This window comes from Sebastes fasciatus, chromosome 23 (assembly GCF_043250625.1).
Source record: "Sebastes fasciatus isolate fSebFas1 chromosome 23, fSebFas1.pri, whole genome shotgun sequence".
NCBI lineage: Eukaryota > Metazoa > Chordata > Actinopteri > Perciformes > Sebastidae > Sebastes > Sebastes fasciatus.
In genome coordinates this window covers 16,373,047-16,395,016 of record NC_133817.1, presented here as the reverse complement: position 1 = coordinate 16,395,016, position 21,970 = coordinate 16,373,047, and the positions used below count along the sequence as shown (strand labels likewise).

The 21,970-nt window shown below is 41.6% G+C and overlaps 1 protein-coding gene across 11 annotated transcripts in view; it reads left to right on the top strand.

Moving 5' to 3' along the window:
- wnk1b (WNK lysine deficient protein kinase 1b) overlaps window positions 1-20,550 on the top strand; it is a 114,305-nt gene extending 93,755 nt beyond the window's left edge. For 6 of the 11 annotated variants that reach the window (XM_074624943.1, XM_074624942.1, XM_074624936.1 and 3 more), the window contains 16 exons: window positions 525-844; window positions 929-999; window positions 1,296-1,352; window positions 3,126-3,209; window positions 3,302-3,338; window positions 3,431-3,501; window positions 3,747-4,043; window positions 4,151-4,419; window positions 4,791-4,866; window positions 4,962-5,091; window positions 6,336-6,536; window positions 6,935-7,027; window positions 9,967-10,008; window positions 12,631-12,803; window positions 13,344-13,400; window positions 14,104-20,550. In XM_074624943.1, the coding sequence (XP_074481044.1) occupies window positions 525-844; window positions 929-999; window positions 1,296-1,352; window positions 3,126-3,209; window positions 3,302-3,338; window positions 3,431-3,501; window positions 3,747-4,043; window positions 4,151-4,419; window positions 4,791-4,866; window positions 4,962-5,091; window positions 6,336-6,536; window positions 6,935-7,027; window positions 9,967-10,008; window positions 12,631-12,803; window positions 13,344-13,400; window positions 14,104-14,544 (2,419 nt within the window). In that variant the 3' untranslated portion in view covers window positions 14,545-20,550. Of the gene's footprint in view, window positions 1-524; window positions 845-928; window positions 1,000-1,295; window positions 1,353-3,125; window positions 3,210-3,301; window positions 3,339-3,430; window positions 3,502-3,746; window positions 4,044-4,150; window positions 4,420-4,790; window positions 4,867-4,961; window positions 5,092-6,152; window positions 6,537-6,934; window positions 7,028-9,966; window positions 10,009-12,630; window positions 12,804-13,343; window positions 13,401-14,103 lie in introns of those variants that run through there. The other 5 variants (XM_074624938.1, XM_074624939.1, XM_074624940.1 and 2 more) reach the window with 5 other exon arrangements.
- The last annotated feature ends 1,420 nt before the right edge of the window (window positions 20,551-21,970 follow it).

Below are 21,970 nucleotides of genomic sequence, written 5' to 3'. Positions count from 1 at the left end.
GGATTTAGCAAGTACAGTCCGTTTGTCTAGACCAAATCAGAGTGAAATTGATACTTTTAGGTTTGTTTTCTATTTAGTCTGATTCAGTTTCACCGTGCACAAATTAAAGTGGACCAAATAAAAAAACTAAAATTGCTGAGGGGTGTGTAAGAAGGAGCGAATTTATCTTTTTCATCTCTTTTTCTGCCACTTCTATGCAGGGAATCACCGACTTTGATATATACTGTCAGAGGTTTTTCACTTTGACTCAGCACTGATTCACTGTGCGCACGTATCCCTTCTCCTCCAGTTTATCTCCAATGACTTTATAAACGTCACTATTTTTGTGGACTTTATTTAGCATATTCTGTATGTTCTCTTCGGCCAGTTGTCAAACAAACAAGTCAGTCCCACTCATGTTAACCTGTCGTTTACCGTTCGCCCGAATGAACTGCACCAGAGTTTGATTAAAACAGACTAAATGTTGGCTTGTGAAAGTCATTTATTGAGCAGAATTTCAAACCATTCCTTGACATCTCTCTCAGGTGCGAGGCCTTCGCCGAGTCCCAAGGTAAACCGGACGACATCCAAGCTCTGGAGAAGAAGCTGCGGTCTCTCTTCATGGACCTCGGTGGAGGCGTGCCATCCACCCAGGGAGACGTCTTAGCTGCTGACCCTGCCTCCGGGGCCCACGCGGCAGGGACCTCGTCACCCATGGGCCCCTGCTCTACCTCCAGCGCATCTGTCACCACACCTGGCTCCAGCCAGCCAGCCAATCCTCCCCAGCCCCCGACCAGCCTGTCACTGGGGTCCCCTGCTCCAATCCAGGGCCCTGGGACACCAATCACAACCCCTGCACCCATTGGTATGTAGATGAATATGTTTATATGTGTGTAGTGTCAATTAATCTGTGTTTTAATAATGCTGCTTACTGACTTTTTGATTTCAGGTTCTACAGTCATCCCTGCTTCAACCTTTGGCCAGACCACTCCATCCAAAACCCCTTTATCCAGGGTACCGGTGAGTGACCCAGTTTAGCTGCAGCTAGTTATTTTCATATAGTTAAAGCACTAGTCATTATATTATGTGTTTTAAGAGATACTGCTCATTACTACACCTTTAAAGGTTAAGAGATCACAGATGATTTAATCTCTCTAAAATGTTTCAACTCACTTTCCTTACAACTCATCTGGCATGCAAATTTCTTTTAACATCCTCCACAACTAACACTATTCTTATAACCTCCTCTACAAATCTTTTCTCTCTCTCATTTCTCCCACTCTGTCTTTTCATCGCCTCTCTTTCTCTGGGATTAGGCCAGTTCTCCTCCTTCAGAACTCCTGCCATCCTTCCCTGGACCTTGTCTAATACAGGTGTTTGGTTTTTTTTGCTCATTTTTGCAGCAATGCAATGCAACACTGTATGCATACTCAGCCTGTAATGCCTATGATACAGTTTCAATGCCATATCTGTTGTGTATTGATAGTGCTTCTGCTGTGCAAAGAAGACATTTCATTCATAGTGCATATTCAATGTTTTAAAGGGTAACTTTGGTATTTATCAACCTGGACCCTGTTTCCCCATGTTTTGAGGAAGTACGCTGTATCCAGCAGGCGCAAAACGAGCTGCGAGGGCAAGTGAGCACCGTCAATGTAACGTTACATTCACTAAAAGTGTTATTATAAGTGTCTGACAACATTATGGAAAGGACCCTACAGTGAAATGAAACATTTTCTTACCTTTCTCTTGATCCCGTCTGTTTGTTATCGTGTCCGAGTCCTGCTCAAGTCTTGCTGTGAAATCTGAATATCCGTATACTCTGGCTCCAATAAATACGGACAGCCATTGAGTTCAAAGACCTCATCCACATTGTCGAAATCATCTAAATATCCAGCCATGACATTGAAAATCTTTTAGATAACACTAAGCTACGCTTTCTGTACTCCCAACACAACAAACTCTGACAGTTTCCTCCATGTATGTGTTCCACTATTCCACCGTTGTCTTCCAGCAACACATCACCTCGCCGGATTTCAGAAAGAGACTTCTCCTTGAGCGAGACACCTTCCATAATGTTGTCAGACACTTATAATAGCAATCAGAGCCTTTCATGGTAAAAACAAGCACTTTTAGTGGACGTAAATGACGGTGCCAGCTTGCCCCAATAGCACCGTAATACAGCCTGTGAGCAGCTGCCTCAATACTGGACCGAATTCAGAAATTGTTGTCACTATTAGTCACAAAAACATGGTTAAAAAATACCAAAGAGACCCTTTAATAGCTTGTGAAACCTAAACCTATATGACAAAACACTGAAAGGAGAAACAAGTCAGACTCAGACATTACATGTCATCTCCATCATAAACCCCATCTTACTTCAAAAGAAGATTAGATTCTAAACAACTGAAAACAGAATAAACGACAGTAGAACTCAACAATGTAACATCAAATAAATACATTAAACTACAAAGTAATCCCTTTACTTTAAATGAAGAATAATGATAGATGATGAAAGAAAGTAGGAGCGAAGAGAAGCTGGTTAATTGGACAGAGAGAGACAGCGGTGGCAGGCTGAGGACCGGGTACCTCAAGGCAGAGAAGACATTGAACTGACTCTCAGTCTCCAGACTGTTTTGTTGTGGCGGCGAATGCTGCCGTCTAAGAATAGACCCTCCGCTGAATACTCACTGAATAGTGAGATATGACGTGTAGCTCTTTTAGGAAAAATCTAATCTGCCAAGTTACCGACATTCACTTCTCGTCCCTTACGTAACTCTCATGGGCGAGACGAGATGTCCCGTTTGATTAAGACAATCCTGCTGCAGATGAAGCTCACGGAGGATTTCAATTTTAATGATTTCTTTTTTTAAATTGCAGTTAAAATACCTTGCATGCCTTCTACATCACCTCACCTGTGATTGTGTGTGTGTTGGCACAGGAGAGGGGTCTGATGAAATTTATCGGGATAATGCCTTTTACAATGCACTGGCTTCAAAACACACACTCATATGTCCAGCCCTAGTAACCATACATGTGTGCTTTTGGCTGATCTGTGCTTGTATTGCTAATCAAGTGTTCAGTGTTTGCTTATTTCTGTGTGTGTGTGTGTGTGTGTGTGTCTAAAAGTGGATCTTGTCTTTTTCCAGTCCCAGCAGCCTCTGGAGGACCTCGACGCTCAGTTGAGGAGAGCACTGAGCCCAGAGACCGTTCCCGTCGGCACACACACACAGGTAACACTCACACTGACATTGTATACACTGCTCTAATTCAATGACACTGCTTAGTAGTAACCCACTTTCTTCTCTCTCCATGCTAACTCCAGTCCTCTCACAGTGGCATAACTTCAATGGGACAACCAAGTATGTATATCAATAAATCTATTAACTCATCCAAGTGTCTCTATATTTGTGTTTAATCAGTCTGTCTAATATTTGTAACATCCGTTTTTCAGTTCCCTTCTCTCTGGAGGAAGCAACTATGTCCTCTTCTGCTCCTCCTGGAATTAAACTGGGAAGATTTCAGGTAAGATTTCACCTCACATTACAGACCATACATGAATACCTACGCATTTCCTTTTCCATGGGTCTAAAGGCCTTAACACACCGGGGGAAATGCGAAATACTCGCCTGCAAATATGATATGTCGAAGGGCTTTTATTGTGAAAAACAGGAATGAAAGGAGTGAATCTGGTCTGCGCTGCCTTTGTGTTGTTATTTCATAAATATAGGCGCCGCTCATCTTGTTCCCTTACTCCTCTCACTGATCAGGTCTCGTTGGCTGCTGAAGCACCTCCTGTCCAACGCCCGGCCTGCACCTCCTCCTCCTCCACCACCTCCTCCTCCTCCTCCTCGTCATCTTCGTCCTCCTCCTCCTCCTCCAGTCTCTCCAGCCCGGAGAACACACTGCACAAGGACTCCTCATCTCCTCTGAGAGGGGGAGGAGGACAGGGAGGGGACGTTGTGGACGGACTCCCCCAGCGGACTCTGGGAGGGTCCCACCAGCCCTCCCCCCTCACCTCACCGTGCCCTTCTCCTAAGCCCACTACCACCATCGGACGCTTCCAGGTATTTCCTGTTTTTGATCTTGAGGGGTTTCTTTGCTACTTGTCTAAACTAAAAAAAACAACCCGTCCTTCCCTCCTTTCATCCAATATTTTGCTCTTTTCTTTCAGGTTACTGCCAACCCAGAGGCCCGTGTTGGTAGATTCTCAGTCAGTCGTGCCCGGGAGCAGAGCATCGAGCCCAGGCCGACCCCTCCACCCGCTGCCCAGGCTACTAACGGACCCAGTGATCCTGGGCAGTTTTTGAGTCCAGACTCCACTCATAAAGCCTCGCTGCCGAGTCTTAACAACAACTCCTTCAATAACTACATGAGCAGCGACAACGACTCCGAATTTGAGGATGAAGACTTCAAAGTGGAAGTCAGCCACCTCAGAGAAAAGTAATTTATGACTTCCTCTCCTGCCAAGCATCGCAAACCTCACCTCCTCTTTATTCAGTTGAACTGCTTTGAAGAAAACTAGATTTTTCTCTCTTCTGTCTTCTACTTCTGTGCCCCCATAAGAGTAGGCTGCTTCTCTTTTCTCCTCTTCCTCTTTCCTCACCCTCAAGAATGAGGTTAACCACCCACTTTCCTTCATTACTGCTTTCTCCGGCTCCTTCCTCTTTTCTTGGAAAAGGGATATTCAGCACTTCCTAGAACACTTCTACGCCCTCCTCCTCTCTCCTTGCTTCCTCACCCTCATTATCTCTCTCTTTTCTTCTGCCCGTCAATATTTCATTCCTCATATTTTTCATTCCCTCTACCACCAGGCACTATCGTGAGATTCAGGCCCTGCACTCCCGCCAGAAGGAGGAAATAGACAGTCTCTTTACCAAGCTGGGGAAGGTAACTCGCCTTAGTTACAACAGTACAGTCACTACATAAACGGCATTTGGAACAGTACGTAGCAAGCAACCATTCTTCCTTTGGTCTCGGTGCAGGTTCCTCCAGCTGCAGTGATCCCTCCAGTTATAGGCTTGACTGGCAGGAGGAGACGACCTACGAAAAGCAAATCCTCCAAATCATCCAGAACCAGCTCCACGCACAGCAGCAAGAGTCCGTTACAGCCAGGTAGGCTCTTGTTTCGACATTTATAGTAAAGAATTGGTTCACCCAAAGTTCAAAGAAACATGATTTCTTACTTACAGTATTTGTAGTGGTAACTAGCCATGCAGTGTTTGGTTTTATTTGTTCAGGACACAGTGGTGGTGAATAAAATTAGATTTATAGCATATTTACAGCACTAAATATCGATATTTGAAAGGGTTAAAGTTGTAAGACGAAAACACCGACAACTCCCAGACCAGACAACGCAGGTAGCCACGCCCTAAAGCATCCCCTGCTTTATGGTCTATTTGACTCTAAATGGGACCATAATTTACTAAATGAACATCATGCTGTATTGAAGAAGACTTGAAACTAGCGATTGAGACCATAAACTCATGTTTACAATGTTTACTGAGGTAATAAATCAAGTGAGAAGTAGGCTCATTTTCTCATAGACTTCTATACAATCTGACTTCTTTTTTTGCAACCAGAGGAGTCGCCCCCTGCTGGCTATATGAAAGAATGCAAGCTTAAGGCATTTCAGCATTGGCTTCACTTTTCAGACCCGGAGGTAGCGCAATCCATCATCCTCAGATGTACTTTGTGTTAAGTGCAAACGTTAGCATGCTAAGATGCTAAACTAACACGGTAAACATCGGCATGTCAACATTTGAATTTGAGTATGTTAGTGTGTTAATTGTAGCATTTAGCTGCCAGTATGGCTGTAGACTCTTAATCTGGTTTAAATAAATTGTTGTTTTGAATGTTGTGAACAAGCAATTCCACCCACCTCACCAAAACCTGGACAAATTGAACCAAAAATATCAGCATAGCTAGTTACCACCTGAGAAAATGTGTATTTTTTGTCATTTGGTTGAACCGACCATTTATCTCTGAACAGTTACTCACCACCAAAATATTCACCTTAATCTTGAATCCTACACTACAGCCAGGATGTTCCAAAAAGTTTACCCTAACGTTACATTGTCTCTGTGTTTATGCATGCGTGTGCACATATATGTGTGTGTGTGTTGATCTGCATGGTTACACGTGCATGTGTGTATACTGTATGTACGCTGGTGCAGACTCAGAGCTTGAACATTTCTGACTGCTTTCCCTGTCTGTCTCTGTCTCTGTGTGGTTGTGTGTGTGTAAATGTGTGTGGTGACGGGTGTCCCATCTGTCCATTATATCTCTGTGTTTGTGTGTCTCTGCGGTGTGTCGTTCCTGCCCTGTCCTCTCCTGCCTATGCCCTGTGCTATCTCCAGGCAGCACTTTATCCGCCCAGAGCGTCCCCACCATGTACCCCGGCCAGCTGGCTCTGTTAGCCCCCGGAGGATTAGCCGATTCGGCCAGCAGTACTCTGCTCCAGCCTCTCAAACCCTCTCCCTCCAGCAACAACAACCTGTGCTCGGCCTACACCAGCGAGGCGGCGCTCTCGGTGCCCAGCCTGTGTGCTCCCACCCCAGGTAGGCGTGCGATTGTGAATCCCAGTCTGCAGCAGGCCTCACGAGCTTCCCCACAAACACAAGAAATACTTTGCAGACACAAAATGCATGCAGTTGATTTGTCTTCAGTCCCTCACAACAAGACTCTTCTTCTTCTATCTTTCTCTATCTGTTTCTCTCTCTGTGTAAAGCAGTGTGATGGCTAACTGACTGTTACGTTCTTTGTATTCCTTCACCTGTGTCTCTCTCCTTCTCCCCTCATCTATACCTTTTCTGCCTTTCTTTTGTCCTGTCTGTCTCTATTTTCCTGTTTTCTCTGTCTCTTTATCGCTCTCTCATTTTCTTCTTCACCTTTCCCTACATCTCTATTCTCTGCACTCTTATTCTCCATCTCTTCCTTCCCTCCTCCCTCTCTTCAGGCTGTGTAAAGTTCAGCTGGGGTTCGGAGCGTGTGGCCTTCAAGCCTGGCGGCAGGAGGACGCGCTTTCTGAGTACGCCCTGCTTGGCTCTTTGTGTGTAACGCTTTATTTCTTTGCTCTTCTCTTTTTACCCGTCGTCCTTACTTACTTCTGTTCTTATCGTTTTTACTCCTATGTATATCTGTCAAGTCACGGTCGTCCCGTCTTCCCGGGGGTTTCCTCCTTTCTTTGATGGAGGAAGACCCTCTGCTTCTGATATCACCAGTGTGTCCCGCAGAAAACGTGTCTCCAAAAAAAGTCAGGCATTAGTAGGAAACATGAATTCACCCAGGGGAGCATGCAGGCTTATACTTTTACACACTTTCGCACTTGAGAGCAGTTAGGATTTAAGTACAGTACTTTGCTCAAAATTACCAGCCAAACTAAATTTCTGGCTTAAATCAGGGCCTTTAAACTTTTGCTGCCTTTCGCAGATAAAAATTAATTAACAACCTTCCAAACACCCTTATTGTGTTTGTCGGAAAAAAAAAAAAATATATATATATATATATATATATATATATATATATATTTATTTTATTTATTTATTTTATTTATTATTTATTATATTATTTATTATTTTATTTATTTTTTTAGGTACAGAAGAAACAATGCATAGTGGTCGCACACATCCAAATACTGTTGAAGGCAGGTGCTGGACCTGTAGAAGACAGCAATGATTACATAAACGAAAGTAAAAGTATTTTTTTTAGGTACAGAAGAAAAAGGGAAAATTAGAGATAAGAGCTTGCTGCAGGGCACAGAAATCTAACACAATGACAAACAAAGCTTCCATCAGTCATCTCTATTTACTTTTTTAACCTTTTTCTTTCCACTCTCTCTATCTCTCTCTCTCGGTATTCTTTCTTTCTTTCTTTCTTTCTTTCCTTCTTTCTTTCTTTCCTTTGACATAGTTGTCCTTGACAAGCAATTCATCTTTTAACTTCACATTCAATGCCAACATTGTGCACTTTTGGCTGCGGGGAATAACGGCATCTTCGAAAATAGAATAATAGAATCATAATTGATAGAAAGGACACTGCAAATTGTTTACTGTCTAAAAATAACACTTTAAAAGGCCGTCAACAAATTGCACCACCATTTTCATCATAACCTGTTAGCTTTCTCGAGGCCATGTGGAGTGTACCAACCAAAACTCAAATCAGCACCGGGGATGTTCTATGACATAAAAGTTACTCGAGTTTCACTAGTGTGTTTAAATCAGTGGGCAACCTCCGGGTCTGAGAAGTGAAGCCAATGCAGAAGTGGCTTAAACTTGCTTTCTTTCTAACAGCCAGCAGGGGGCGACTCCTCTGGTTGCAAAAAGAAGTCTGATTGTATAGAAGTCTATGAGAAAATGACCCTACTTCTCACTTGATTTATTACCTCAGTAACGATGTAATTTAGAGTCAAATAGACCATAAAGCAGGGGATGCTTTAGGGCGTGGCTACCTTGTGATTGACAGGTCGCTACCACGGCGTTGTCTGGTCTGGGAGTTGTTGTCTGAATGTCTGAAATATAACCAGAAATTTATATCCCTGGGAAAGTGAAACAGCAGTTAAAATGCACATGGATTTTTGCCAGTAGCTTCATTGTGCGGTACGTTTACATTTTAGCCATTTAACAAGCCTGTTAACTGTCAAATGAGCTTAAAGTCCATGATAACTAGCATTAACTACATTTCATCTCTAGTCTCACTAAGTTAGAGATAAATGATACAGTTTTGTTTGTGTGTCAGTCTGAATATTAAATCCTGACTGCTTCCATTTCTAACCTTTGCTTCATTGAAAACAAGCAGACTAACAGGGAAAGACAAGTGGAGACCCGATGACTTGAGATTTTTGACATACAATTTGTTTTTTAATAGGAGATTTATTATTTATTTCGGTTAAACTTGATTAATTGTTCATTTGTTTAAGCACAGTTTCTGTCCTGTGCATCAGTCTTTATTTATTTGTATTTTTTCGTGATAAAGAAATTGTTTTTCTCAAATCATATTATAATCATAATATGTACCGTACTGTTGGTTGTCAGTTTTGTGCTTGATGAAGAGATGTTTATGAATGCTTCTGAACCCTCTGCAGCTCAAACCCCTATCTTTCCCTTCCTCACTCCCTTTCCTCACCTCCTCTCTCTCCCTCACCTGTTCCCTGTCACTGCACAGCCAGGAGGGGGGGGGGAGACAGACCTGGGTCTTACTGATCACAACTTGTTCTTGTTCGTAGACAGCTAGCTTAGGGAGAAAAGTGGTGTAACTTTGACAACAATGACCTTGAAAACAAGACTTTTTATTTCACTTTTTTTCTATTTAAATCGCTGACCAAATCAGAGATGTGTGCGGCGATTAAGAGGTGTGGAAAACAGCGTACTTTGATATATATGAATCCTAGTTTGGACCCAGTTCTGGTACGGCCCCTGTGAGCTGCAGAGAGGACTCAGAATCACATCAGAACCAGGGGTTGGTTTACCAACAGCATCTGACTTTGGGGCAGTGTGCAAAGACTCAGTTTGGTTTGCTGTTTAAGCACAAGTATTATCTTCAAGAGCTTTGGTTACAAATATTTATATTCCAGTATTATCTGCTCTGTTGCTGCTACAGTAAGTGGGCTTAAAGTTGGCATCTGCACTTCCTCAGAAGGTTGCCTACATATCTTGGCCTGAAGAAGGAAAACATCTTACTCAGATGTGCGTAAAGATGGCAGCCTTGTTACTTGACGTCTCTGGTTAGCCTTTCTCACAGTGCAGAGTACAGAACACACTTAAAAATTGCACATTATTAATTAACATGTACCTCACAGTGCACTGTGTGACAGGTACCGGTCTCAGTGTTCAGATGTTATTGGGCAACTCAACCCCAACATGTTGTTTATTGACTGCTTCACGTTCAATAATCATACTGGGATGTTTTGTGTTTGGTTGTCGGGTGTTGTGGGCGTGGGTTTAACTCTGACTCTCTCCCCAATCCTCCAATCGTTGTCTTCCGGCCGCACAGGGAAGATGGTGAAAAAAGTCTGCCCCTGCAACCAGCTCTGTAGTAATTATCACTTTTTGGTCTTTCCTCCCTCCATCGATTCCCCCTCTTCCATCCTCGCACTCGCTCTCTCACCACGCTTTCCTCCCGCCTCCTCTAACGCCCTTTAGATTTCAACTTTGATCCTCTGCCAGATTTGAGATCAGTTTGATTCAGTTAGTTCAGCTACCGTGGCTCACAGTCACACAGACATTTTCACATTTTCAATTTTTATAATAAAGGATCAAAGAATTAGAATCTGGTTTATTGCCAAGTAGGGTTTTTTTTACATACAAGGAATTTGCTCTGCTGTATTGGTGCATAACATGAACAACAGAGAAAATGAAATTCAAAATAAAAGTAAGCACAAAAATCAAGAAACAAAAATATAGAATAGAGAAAAATTACAATAAAAATACAAAGAAAATCCTATAAAGATATGTACTGAATAGATCTGAATTAAAATAAAAGTTGTATAGAAGAAAATTCCCATAAAAATATAAAAAATATTATAAAACATTTTGACAATATATCTGAATTAAAATGAACACTGTATAGAAGAAAATTGCAGTGAGAATAGGAAGAAATACTATAAAATATGTACAATATATCTGAATTAAAATGAACGCTCTATAGAAGAAAATAAAAATATAAAAAATACTATAAAATATGTCAAATGTATCTGATTAAAAATGAAAGATGTATAAGAGAAAATTACAATGAAAATATGAAAAAATACTTTAAAATATGTACAATACATCTGAATTAAAATGAAAGCTGTATAGAAGAAAGTTACAATAGAAATACAAGAAAACATATACAATATCTGAATTAAAATGGAAGAGCTGTGCAGTTTTTATAAGTGGTAGATTTTGTGCAGAATTGTCCAATGAATGTGCAAAGGTTCATAGTATGACGTATAAAAATGTACAATGTACATAGATATAGTCCCAAAGATGTGCGGTAATGTAATGTATACAGTAAAGACAGATATGGAGACGTTTATGTACGGATAGTGTTTATGGGAGGGGATAAGAGGCCATGTCAGTGGGGATCCCGGGTCTTATTGATGAGGCCAGTTTGCAGAAGGGAAGAAATTATTTTTGTGTCGTGAAGTTTTGGTCCTGATGGGCCGCAGCCTCCTGCCAGAGGGGAGTAATTCAGAGAGTTTGTGTCCAGGCTGGGAAGGGTTGAAACACTCAGTTTGAGGACTGAAATGACTGAATTGACCAGCCATCACAGATTCAAACTGACAGTGCATGCACCTGCAAGCTCACACCAGCACACCTGAACAGCTGTTCTGCCCCCTCCCTCTCCTCTCCTCCTCTCCCTTGTCATGGCTTGTGGACTACATTGCCCAGAATTCCATGCTGCTGCAGTCAGTCATGACTCAGCGTCTCCTCATTCTTTTTTTTTTCTCCTCCATTTTATTTAGCATGACATGCCGGTTACTGGCAAAACCAACTGTATGATTAGTTTCCCCTGCATATTATGTCTTTACTCGTGTAATATCTGATATGAACGGATCATATTCTGATGATCCTTGTAATGTAACTATAGTCTGGATTTAAGGTGTAGTAAAGGAATGGTGATTTGTGAGGAAATTATTATTCTGTATTCATAATAGAAAATCCTATTAATACTGATGTTCTCTTTCACTGGCCTGAATGATATGTTAAAACTGTATATTTGTGAAAAAACACATACATATTGTCAGGGCTGTGTCTGCAGTATTGGGGATGCAAGTTTGATCGAACGGAAACCTTTAATTCTGAAATACTTCTGTGACAATATCTGAACCAGCAGAGCTGAGGTATTTTATAATCACCTCTCAGCATATACTGATATATACTGATTTAGTCTCCTCTTGGCTTGGTAGAGAGGCACTAACATGAAGAAGTGCTGTCTTGGAACATGCTATAATTATGGTACCAGCATCAATTCATAGTTAATGTTTACTTAACTTGAACAGAGGCCACATGCTATGACAGCCCAGCGCTTACATGCCGGCCCGCATGGCCAGTTTGCAGTGTATACGCTTTTATGTTCTGCAGTGAATTTGCTCTGATCAGATTGATGTTCAGAGTTGGCATGCTACCAACTGTTACAGAGCTTGAGTGCCATCTAATGGTCAAAGAATAGACTAAAACATGAGACCAGGAGTACACGGGGCAACTGTGATCAACAGCGGGCCTGGCTCAGCATTGCTTCTGGAGCATCTTGTGAGTGAATGCTGCTGCTGCTGCTGCTGCTGCTGCTGCTGCTGCTGCTGCTGTGCATGTCAGCTTTACAGGTTGCCCAGTGTATCAGTAACCCAAAGCAATGGGACTCTTGAGAGAACGAAGTATTTCATATTCTGAAACGGGGTTCAGTTTTGTTCTGTTTTAAAATGTTGCTCTAGCATCATCAGTTTTTGTCATGTTTCCGTTTGTCTTCATTATTTCATGACGCCTAAACAATATAACGACCATGTCGACATGCTGACCTACCCCTAAAACCTCTGTCCCGACCAGCCTCTGTCACCATGTAACGCCCTTCTCATGGTCAAGACATATATTCAGATAACATCAATGATCATCTTCTAGTTTGAACAATATCTCACCTCCTGCCTCCTCTCTTCTCTCTCTCTCTCTGCTCTCTCCACAGGGACTAACAGCACCAATGCAGTGAGCGGTTCAGGCGGTCTGGGTCAGAGTCAGGGTGGTTCTCAGTGTCTGCCCCCCAACATGTCCGCCCCCAACCAGAGGAAAGGAACCTTCACCGACGACCTCCATAAACTGGTGGACAACTGGGCCCGAGACGCCATGAACCTCTCACAGGTTTACTGCCGTTTTATGATTTACGTTACTGCAGCAGAAGATGACTCACCAGTTCCTGTATTCAGTTTACCAGACAAGAACACAGATAGAGGAAAGAGACTAAACTCTAAAGGGCAGTTTGTTGAACGCCAAGACAAATCTCAGCCCAAACCTACCGTTTTCTAAACCTCTACCTGGTCCTGTATGCATTTGGCACTTTATGTGTGTGTGTACAGTGACTAAAACATCAGCTAAGAAGAAAAGGGAGGGAATATAATTTAGTTTTTGTAGAAAATGTCAATGTAATTGCATGATCTAATAGTGGAAAGAGGAAAAAGACAGCAAATGCTTGGTCTTCCTTTATTTTAAGTCAGGCTCTGGGGACATCCAATAGTAGATAAAGTTGCTTTGAGGGCTTTGAACCCTCCCACTGTCTGATTTTATTGTCTTCATTTATTGATCCTTGAGGTTTGGTGGGTAACTGTTTAGTGTGATCAGTTTTTGTGTTTAATAAAGTAATGTACAGGTGAGTAAACTGAAAAAATATATGATTTTTTTCAGGGGAAGAGGAGTGCCAAACAGCTGCAGCAGACCCCAGCACAGGGACATAGCTACGAGGTTAGTTTAAAAATACACCATATGACATCATGGCTGGATTAACCTGTTAGGGGGGCCCCAAGGGAAACAATTAGCTCTACTGTGACCTCCAACTTCCCATTAAGTACGGTGGACACAGCAGACTATACTGCACATGGCAGCTTCATTATATGCACCCACAAACCATCCAGTGCTTCTATGCTGTAATACTATCAACTGCTTTATGTTTCTCAATTTGTGTTCATTTGATTAAAAACCAAATGTTCCCAAAATAAACTAAAATAATAAAGGTCTTATGACCGACTTCCAAACACATGACTCCTCTACAAGACGGGACTGCAGGGTGAGCAACTAATTCAGCACCAGCCTGATTTGATATTGTATCAAGCAAATTATTAAATCACCAAAAACCGACTGACATGCAGTGAACCTGGGGCTTCTGGGTGTGGCAGGTGCCTGCTTGGCCCGGTTTGTAATCGATAAATCAATAGCACATCACAAAGTATGCTTGTCAAGTAAAAGCGAGTCATGAAGACCATGGAATAAAGATCAGTGAGTACAGAGCTGAGCAGCTTTCAACAGACGTTTTAAGTTGGTTTTGAAAGGGACACACATGTATCTATCAAATTAAATTAGATTTTTAAAGAAAGGTCATTAAAAAATAAGTATGTGCTTGAATGGACAACTCTACCTGTTTGATGATGTGAACTCTCCTCCTCTCCAGGTCATCCAGTCAGCCAGTCTGAGCAGGAAGTACTCTGCTCCCAGCCAGCTGTGTCCCAGCAGCATCGGAGGTTCAGCCCACCTCCCTACAAACTCCACCACTGCTACCTCTCTGGCCGCCCGCAAGGGCTCCCTGTGCCACCCCCCCGCCTCCTCCACTCCACCTCAACCCCAGCCTCCCCAGTTCATCCACTACACCCCCACCGCGGCCTACAGCGCACAATGGTCCGGTCCGACTCACGGCATGTCGACCCCGCAGCAGGCCCCGGCGCAGCCCGGGCCTCTACTGGTCAGCACCTCCCAGCCCCTGGGCCCCTACCCCACCACGGTGGGCGGACAGGGCCAGATTCCCGGGCAGGGGCCGCTCCAGGCTTTCCACCTGACCAACTCTCTCCAGAAGTCGGTCAGCAACCCAGGAGGACCCAACCTGAGGACCACGTAGGGCTGGGGGTGAGGGCTGGATTGAATCACGGCCCGACTGGACTGGACTGGACTGGCGTGGAACAGAGTGTTACGGGTTTGATCGGCCAGAGAGGACGGAAGAACTGGAGGGAGCGTGGAGAGCGAGGAGTTTTGAAATGACAGAAGCTGACCTGTTCAAGAGGAGGAAAAGGAAATGAAGAGGAGCGAAGAATGCGACGTGGCCACATCTCCACAGTGTGTGTGTGACGCATCTCGCCTCTGCATCCAATACGCAAACGCAGTCACACAATCTCCCTTTTGTGCTGTGTTTGTATTTGTCAGCCAAATGCTCAAGGATAAAGGAAAAAAGACTCACGAGTGCAATGTTTAAAAGGCCAAAGAGGTGTTGACAGGGTGCGGGATTGGTGTTAATAACTTGTTTGGTATCAGGTATTGTGTATGCGCACACTTGTTCCATTTCATGCTCTACATTTGAGTGGACAAGTCTTTACGAGGCAGGTCACACAATCACCCAGCGGAGGGGAGATGTTGCATCAGGTTGAGGGGGACGAATGTGGTGGCCAGCTTTACACAGCACCTCTTAAGAGCTTCTAATGCTGTAATTGCTTAAACGTTTAGCTCTCAGACTGAGTATTAAAGAAAATACTCAAGCTCTCAAAGAAGATAGAAACATGCAACAATGCAGTTTTTCCAAATTGAATACAGAAAAGACCTCTATTCAGAGGTGACTGGTGAAAACAGAGGGGGAGCATGGCTGGCCATCGCATTAAGGTCGTCCGTCTTAGTATCAAACGATGCACGAGAAGCTACATCACTCTGGAATAAGAGCAGTTTGCGTCTTTTAAATGTGCTTAAAAGGAAGGATGCCGCATAGCAGCAGGTAAAAAGCTTTGATATCAGGTGAGAGCAGAATGGAGAGGTGTTTAAGTTCAGGAAGTGTTTTTTTTCTTCAGTATTCAGAATTTGGAAATGTTTCCTCAATTCAAAGCACAAACTAAATCAAGATCAAATCAAAACGCACATTTGAACATGTGGGGGGTTTTGACTCGTCAGCTTGAGGGAAAACCGTGACAGCTACTCCTACTCCTTGTTACCTTCTTGTGTCTTGTTCCTCCCACAAAAACCGCTCAAACAGACGGAGAGAGATGGAGGAAAGAAAGAGGATGAAGAGCAGCGAGAAGAGTCAAACACCCTCTTCACACACGTTTTCCTGTTCACACACTGGCTGTGTGCGTTATTACTGAAAGTACTGACTGGACAGGACAGGACGCCTCTTCTTCCTCCATCCCTCTCTCCGCCTCTCTGTTGCCATTTGAAGCAATAACAGCAGAAAACCTTTTAGAGGGAGAAAAAAAAACGCCCGAACATGAGAGAACTCAGCGTGAAAAAAGTGGCCTTGTTATCAGAATAATATCAGAGTCCCTGTACAGTTTGTGTTTATTTTTTAGCCATGATGATTCCATTTTGTTGTTTTATTTTGTCGGGTTTGTTGTGCTTGCTGCCCCCCAGCTCGCAATCTAACACACACACACACACATAATGCATGAGACATTCATATAAACACACACACACACACACAGACTCATGTAAATACACACACATATCGTTGGAGCAGCCGTTTAACAGACCGATTTCACAGACTAATGCCTCAGTTCTTTAGTGTCATCATTAGGTTTTGGTTTCAACATCTGTTGTTGGAACGATTGCAATGTACATTGTTGTTGTTAATGATTATTATTCTATTTAAAAAAAAAAGAAAAGAAACTAAATTCTGTCGATGGACCTGTTATACGCGCACATCGCTGTACGATGTGGAAACACTGTGATTCTTGTTGTTTATTATTAGCAAATGTTGTTGGACAACATTAGTTTTAGGGTGAAATAAAACATAAAAGCATACAGAGAAACGGTTTTGGGGTCCTTTCACTTTCAATTCACTGCTTTCAGCGAATGGATTCTCATCAAAACGTGAAAAATTGAGAACACCTCTTTTTCAATAATCGTCCTCGTGTTCCAGTTAGCGAGGACACGCTCTGAAACAAAATGCCTTACCGACAACTAATCAAATCGCAGTTTCAGTTCCTCTTTTACAACTGATTGAATTGAAAGTCGAAACCGACCTCCAAGCCCGATTATCAAGACAAACTGGAGTGAACGGCAGGATAGATATTTAGATAATAAAGTAATGCTAGCTATTTTTTTTTTTCTTAATACAGTACTTATATATCAGACACTTTAAATAGCCCTCCTCTTCCCTTTCTCCCCTGGTTTTGTTAGATGAATGTGAATGTATAAACCAATGGTGTCCATTTTAATGTACTTGAAAAAAAAAAAGTCTGTCTTTTTATTTTTGCTTTCTTTTTCGCTCCCCTGACCCTCCATAGAGCCTCCGGTGAACACTGGAGGAACTTACTAGTGCCTTGCATCCTTCCTGTTGCTTGTTTTTTCGCTGGGGGACTTGGGTTAAAGTGAAGCACACTTGACAGCGTGTGTGGACGGTTTGAAGTCAGTGGTGATGAGTGGAGCAGTAGATTGGTGGAGATGCAGTTATTGTTAGCAGCTACTGCGTGCGCTACAGCTGGTTTGTGGTTAATTCTCTTTGATTTCAACTAATTGAGAGTGTTCCCCCCGCCCCCCAAAAAAAGCAAGAATGTTTTCCCCAACTTAGCTCTTTGAATTGATAGAATTGACCCCCAACTCTGCTGCCATTTAAACCAATGAGATTGACCACTTATGAGTGAAAAAAGGCCACCATTTGAAGTCAGTGTTGTTTCTGTGAAGTGCGGCCCATTGCTGTGCTTTACCTACACATGAGGCCCCACCAACATGATGAAACATAGAGAGAACATGAGAGTTTATCAGTGCCATTTTTCAGGGTTTTAAATGTAGATATTTTGGGGGAGAAACGGGGGTGGGAATTTTATTTTCAGTTTTAAAGGAGGGAGTTGTTGAAGATTGTATTTGAAGCTTGGACCACTCTGTATTTTAGGCCCAGGTTGCAGCATAAAGTCAGCAGAGGGCGCATTGGTACAGAGAACTAAAGTTACTTTCTTTTATTGTTGAGATTTATGTTTTTACCAAAACCAAACGGATTCTTTTTTGACCTACATGTGAAATAAGCAGACATGAAAGGACCCAGCGTAAAAAAAGACTCATTTCGGCTCGGTGTGTCGAAATGTTAGACTGAGTCTGCGATAGCTGGGCAGAAATGTGGTAGGGGCCCTGATATTCAATCAGATTTGACAGTGACCAAACAAGCCACCAATTGGCATCTGATTCAAAGGTTGCTCAATCCTGATTGGTGCACTCCAACTGAGACCCGCCCACTTCAAACAGCGAGAAGAGAACAAAGAAATACAGAAATCTCTCATTTAAAATAACCAAAACTGTCCAAACTTTGGCATAAAATAGTGTTTTCACGTTGGAACCCATCATTCATAGTAGGTCGTGTCTAGAAGGTTACACATAAATGGCGAAACACTCGCAAAATAGTTAAGGTTAGGCATTGATCTCGAATGGTTAAGGTTAAGCATTGACTTTGAATAGTTAAGGTTAGGCCTTGACCTTGAATAGTTAAGTCGAGGCGTTGACATTGAATAGTTAAGGTTAGGCATTGACATTGAATGGTTAAGGTTAGGCGTTGACCTTGAATAGTTAAGGTTAGGCGTTGACATTGAATAGTTAAGGTTAGGCATTGACCTTGAATAGTTAAGTCGAGGCGTTGACATTGAATAGTTAAAGGTTAGGCATTGACCTTGAATGGTTAAGGTTAGGCGTTGACATTGAATGGTTAAGGTTAGGCATTGACCTTGAATGGTTAAGGTTAGGCATTGACATTGAATAGTTAAGGTTAGGCATTGACCTTGAATGGTTAAGGTTAGGCGTTGACCTCGAATGGTTAAGGTTAGGCGTTGACCTCGAATGGTTAAGGTTAGGCGTTGACCTCGAATGGTTAAGGTTAAGTATTGATCTTGAATGGTCAAGGTTAGACATTGACCTTGAAAGGTTAGGCTAGGACAGGTTGTCGGGCAGCGAGTCTCACAAGAGTTGTTTGCAAGATTTCGCAATTTGGGGGTTACCTTCTAGACACGACCCTCATAAAAGAAGCTAATTGCTCCTCTAGTGTAACCCGTTGTTATTCAGTTTTTATCCCATTACGAAAGATATCGGCTTTAATCAAAAACCATTTACGAGGCTAGCAGAACTATACTGTCTTTTAACAGATTTGGTTGGGTGCCGCCTCATCTGAGAATTGCTGCTATTGGGCAAAAACAAGTCTGCAAAAAGGTATGAATATTGTCTGATCCACTCCTATTCCCACGGTATGTTTCTGAAGCTGCACCATTTGGGGTTAAACCGGTTTTATTCACTCTGTAAAACAAAAATATTTGCCCATTAGGGCATCACAGTGCTGGATGGAGGTGGTGAGAATGACTGTGAGCACAGTGGTGGTTCTGATGGTTGTACTGGGATTGATGACGGTGGTTCAAATGATGGAAGTGATTATAGATTCAAGGCCTTTGACACCCTGTCCTCTTTTCTGTTTTCATTTGTCTGTGCAAATGAAAACATATCTGGTACAAACTTTGACATTCACTTAAAGCATCTTTTTTGTTGTTGTTTTTTTTGCTGGGAATGGAATGGGTGTTCTGGTTTCATATGAAAACTTTGTAAAGTTTGTACAAAAAAAAAACCCACATTGCTTTTTGCTAGTTTTTGGGGATATTTTCCATTTCTCATGAATAATAATGCAAATTTTTTTTTTTACTACTAGGCAAGTTTGGTTGAAAGCTGTGAATAATCATTGAGCCACTTTGCTTTAGTTCTGGTTACCTGTTCAAAGAAGTCAAACCTTTAATGATGCCACCGACTCAGTGCCATTTGACTTTTACGTCAGTGGAGTGGAAACATCAGAGGTCACGATAAAAAAAAAAAAAAAGTAAATTCAGTGTATTTTTACTGCTTTTACTCACTGGAGCTGTTTTGGTTGCCAGGTAACAGCCTGGATTTTCACTTTGCAACTGCTCGAGCCTCAAATGACTTCCACAGTAGACGTTTGATCCTATTTTGCTGTGTCTCGACTACATGATTACTATGAAAGAAATGCCTACTGTGCAGCGGCTACAATGCAATATTATTTAAAGTTACAGAAACGCTGTCAAGCTCTGATAGTTACCGTTTGGTTTGGCAGTTACGCCCCCTTGCTGGAGGACTCTTATTTTTTTAATGCTCTACATCAGTGGGTGCAATTATTGTGAAGTTTTAGAGTTGTGGTGGAGGACTCTTACTGTGAAAGGCTTGAGAGTTATCCAGTGCCGGGCACTCTTATTGTGAAGTTTCCTGAAGTTAAAGTGGAAAAGTAGGATGCTTTTTTTTCTGGTGACACACAGACAGTGTAGCAGTAGTTTGTTTTTGCCTGTTAAGGACTCTCGCTAACCTTTATGCTTTTTACTGTAGAAGTGCCCACATGTAAAAAAAAAAAAAAAAATGCCTTTCAGTGCACCAACAGATACACACACACAAACACACACACACAGATTGATTCAGTGCGTCTCCTCGCTGTTTCATGTAGCTTGCTCCTGTGGAATGATGTTGAGTCTCAAGCACAGCAACAGTTCCTCCGACTGTTACTGAAAACATTTTTCTCAACATGTTGATTGTGTTTCTGGTTTCTTTTTTTTAATTATTATTATTATTATTTCTCACTTGTTTTATCAGCAGTTTTTAATGTCCGTAGCGGCACCTAACTTAATTCAGTGGTTTCATTTTTTTTTTCTGTATCGTGTTGACATTGTACAAAGTGGTTGGATAAAAAAACAAAAAAACATGGATGAATGAATGAAAGAAAAAACAAACAAAAAATACATGTAGGGAGTCATCGGCAGCCTTTAACGGTATGTTTTGCACTAAGTATAGAGTGTTCAAGCTTCATATTAAAAAAAAAACTTTGCGCTTTGCGCTACAATACAATGAAATTTGTTACTTTATTTGTAAAAACTTAATAAATAAAAGTTGTTTAAATGAATTTGCAGTGACTGGACTTTAAATCAATATGAAGATAGGAATGAGATTAAATCATGTCTCTGCTGTTTATGTTTTAACATCTAATACGTTATCTTTTTAGCAGGCCGCTGGGTCACGATGAACCACAACAGATGGACAGACAGGTACACAGTGACATGGACACAAGAGCACAGTACTGATAATGATACATAATATTATTTTATAAGTTACTCTTTGTAACTTAGAGACTTCTAGAAAAAGCAATGAGTGTGGTTTTTATTTATTATTATTTTTATTATTTTTTATGATCCCTTCAAAAATGGTTGAAATGTCAACAAATATGTAATGGAATAATATTTAATTTATTAGGTGTGTGAATTCTTGGGATCAAGATTCAATTCAAAATGGAATTTTGATTTAAAAGCGATAAAATCACAGCAGTTTATAATCAGAAAGTATTCAGTTTTGTAAAAAAATAATTGGCAGTAATACCTATTATCATTAATTTATATTTCAACAATGCAATTCAAAGTGCTTTACAGCAGTCAGCATAAAAACAAGATACATACGAAGCACAAGGCAAAATAAAAACAATTTACTTTCTTCAATTCATTTTGTCAGCATTTTTCTAGACCTGATGTAGTATCACAATAACTAAACTTGTTAGACACTACATCATATCAAGATAAGACAATCAGGTTTGTTTTATCTTCCCCCTTTGTTGCAGTTACTTATCTTTTCCACATGGCTGCAGCACTTATCTTTGTTAACTTCATATAACCTGCAGGATTTACTGTATATACTGGCCTCCTTCCTGTTATCCACACCTTATCAATAAACAGCTTCTTGCTTCACCGCCAATCAGGAAACAGCTCGTTGTGAGGTGTGAACCTGTGCTTATTGTCTGTCACCATGGAGACAATGAAAATAACATGGTCAATCCAGAGAAAAAGAGGAAGGCCCGAGGAAGGAAGGAAGGAAAGTTAGACTTACCGGCATAACAATACATTTCCATCTTGCAGTTTTCCTGCTGTGATGTGAATACTGCACTGCAAAAAAAATTGCACATGATTTTAATCTGCATTTAGCCTTGTCAAAAATGGCAAATAAATGTATTTATTCAGATTTTCTTTTACTTTGATGACTTCACTTGTCCTAGTAATAAAAAGAAATATCTGGAAGATTTTTAGGACTTGCATGGCATGTAATAAACTTGATGAGTCTGAATGTTAAACACAATATTTTCCTAATATTGTATTTTTTTTGCAGTGTAGGGCTTGGTATTCAGCCTACTGTGAGTCACGTCCAAGTGCAGCGTTTACAGGTGAACTCACACAACATGTTAGAGGTTAGATTACTCAAGTTTACTTTACAGTTATTGCTCTTCTAGTCCTGCTATTATTAATGATTATTAATGTGTTCTTTTAGATTCATTGAAGATC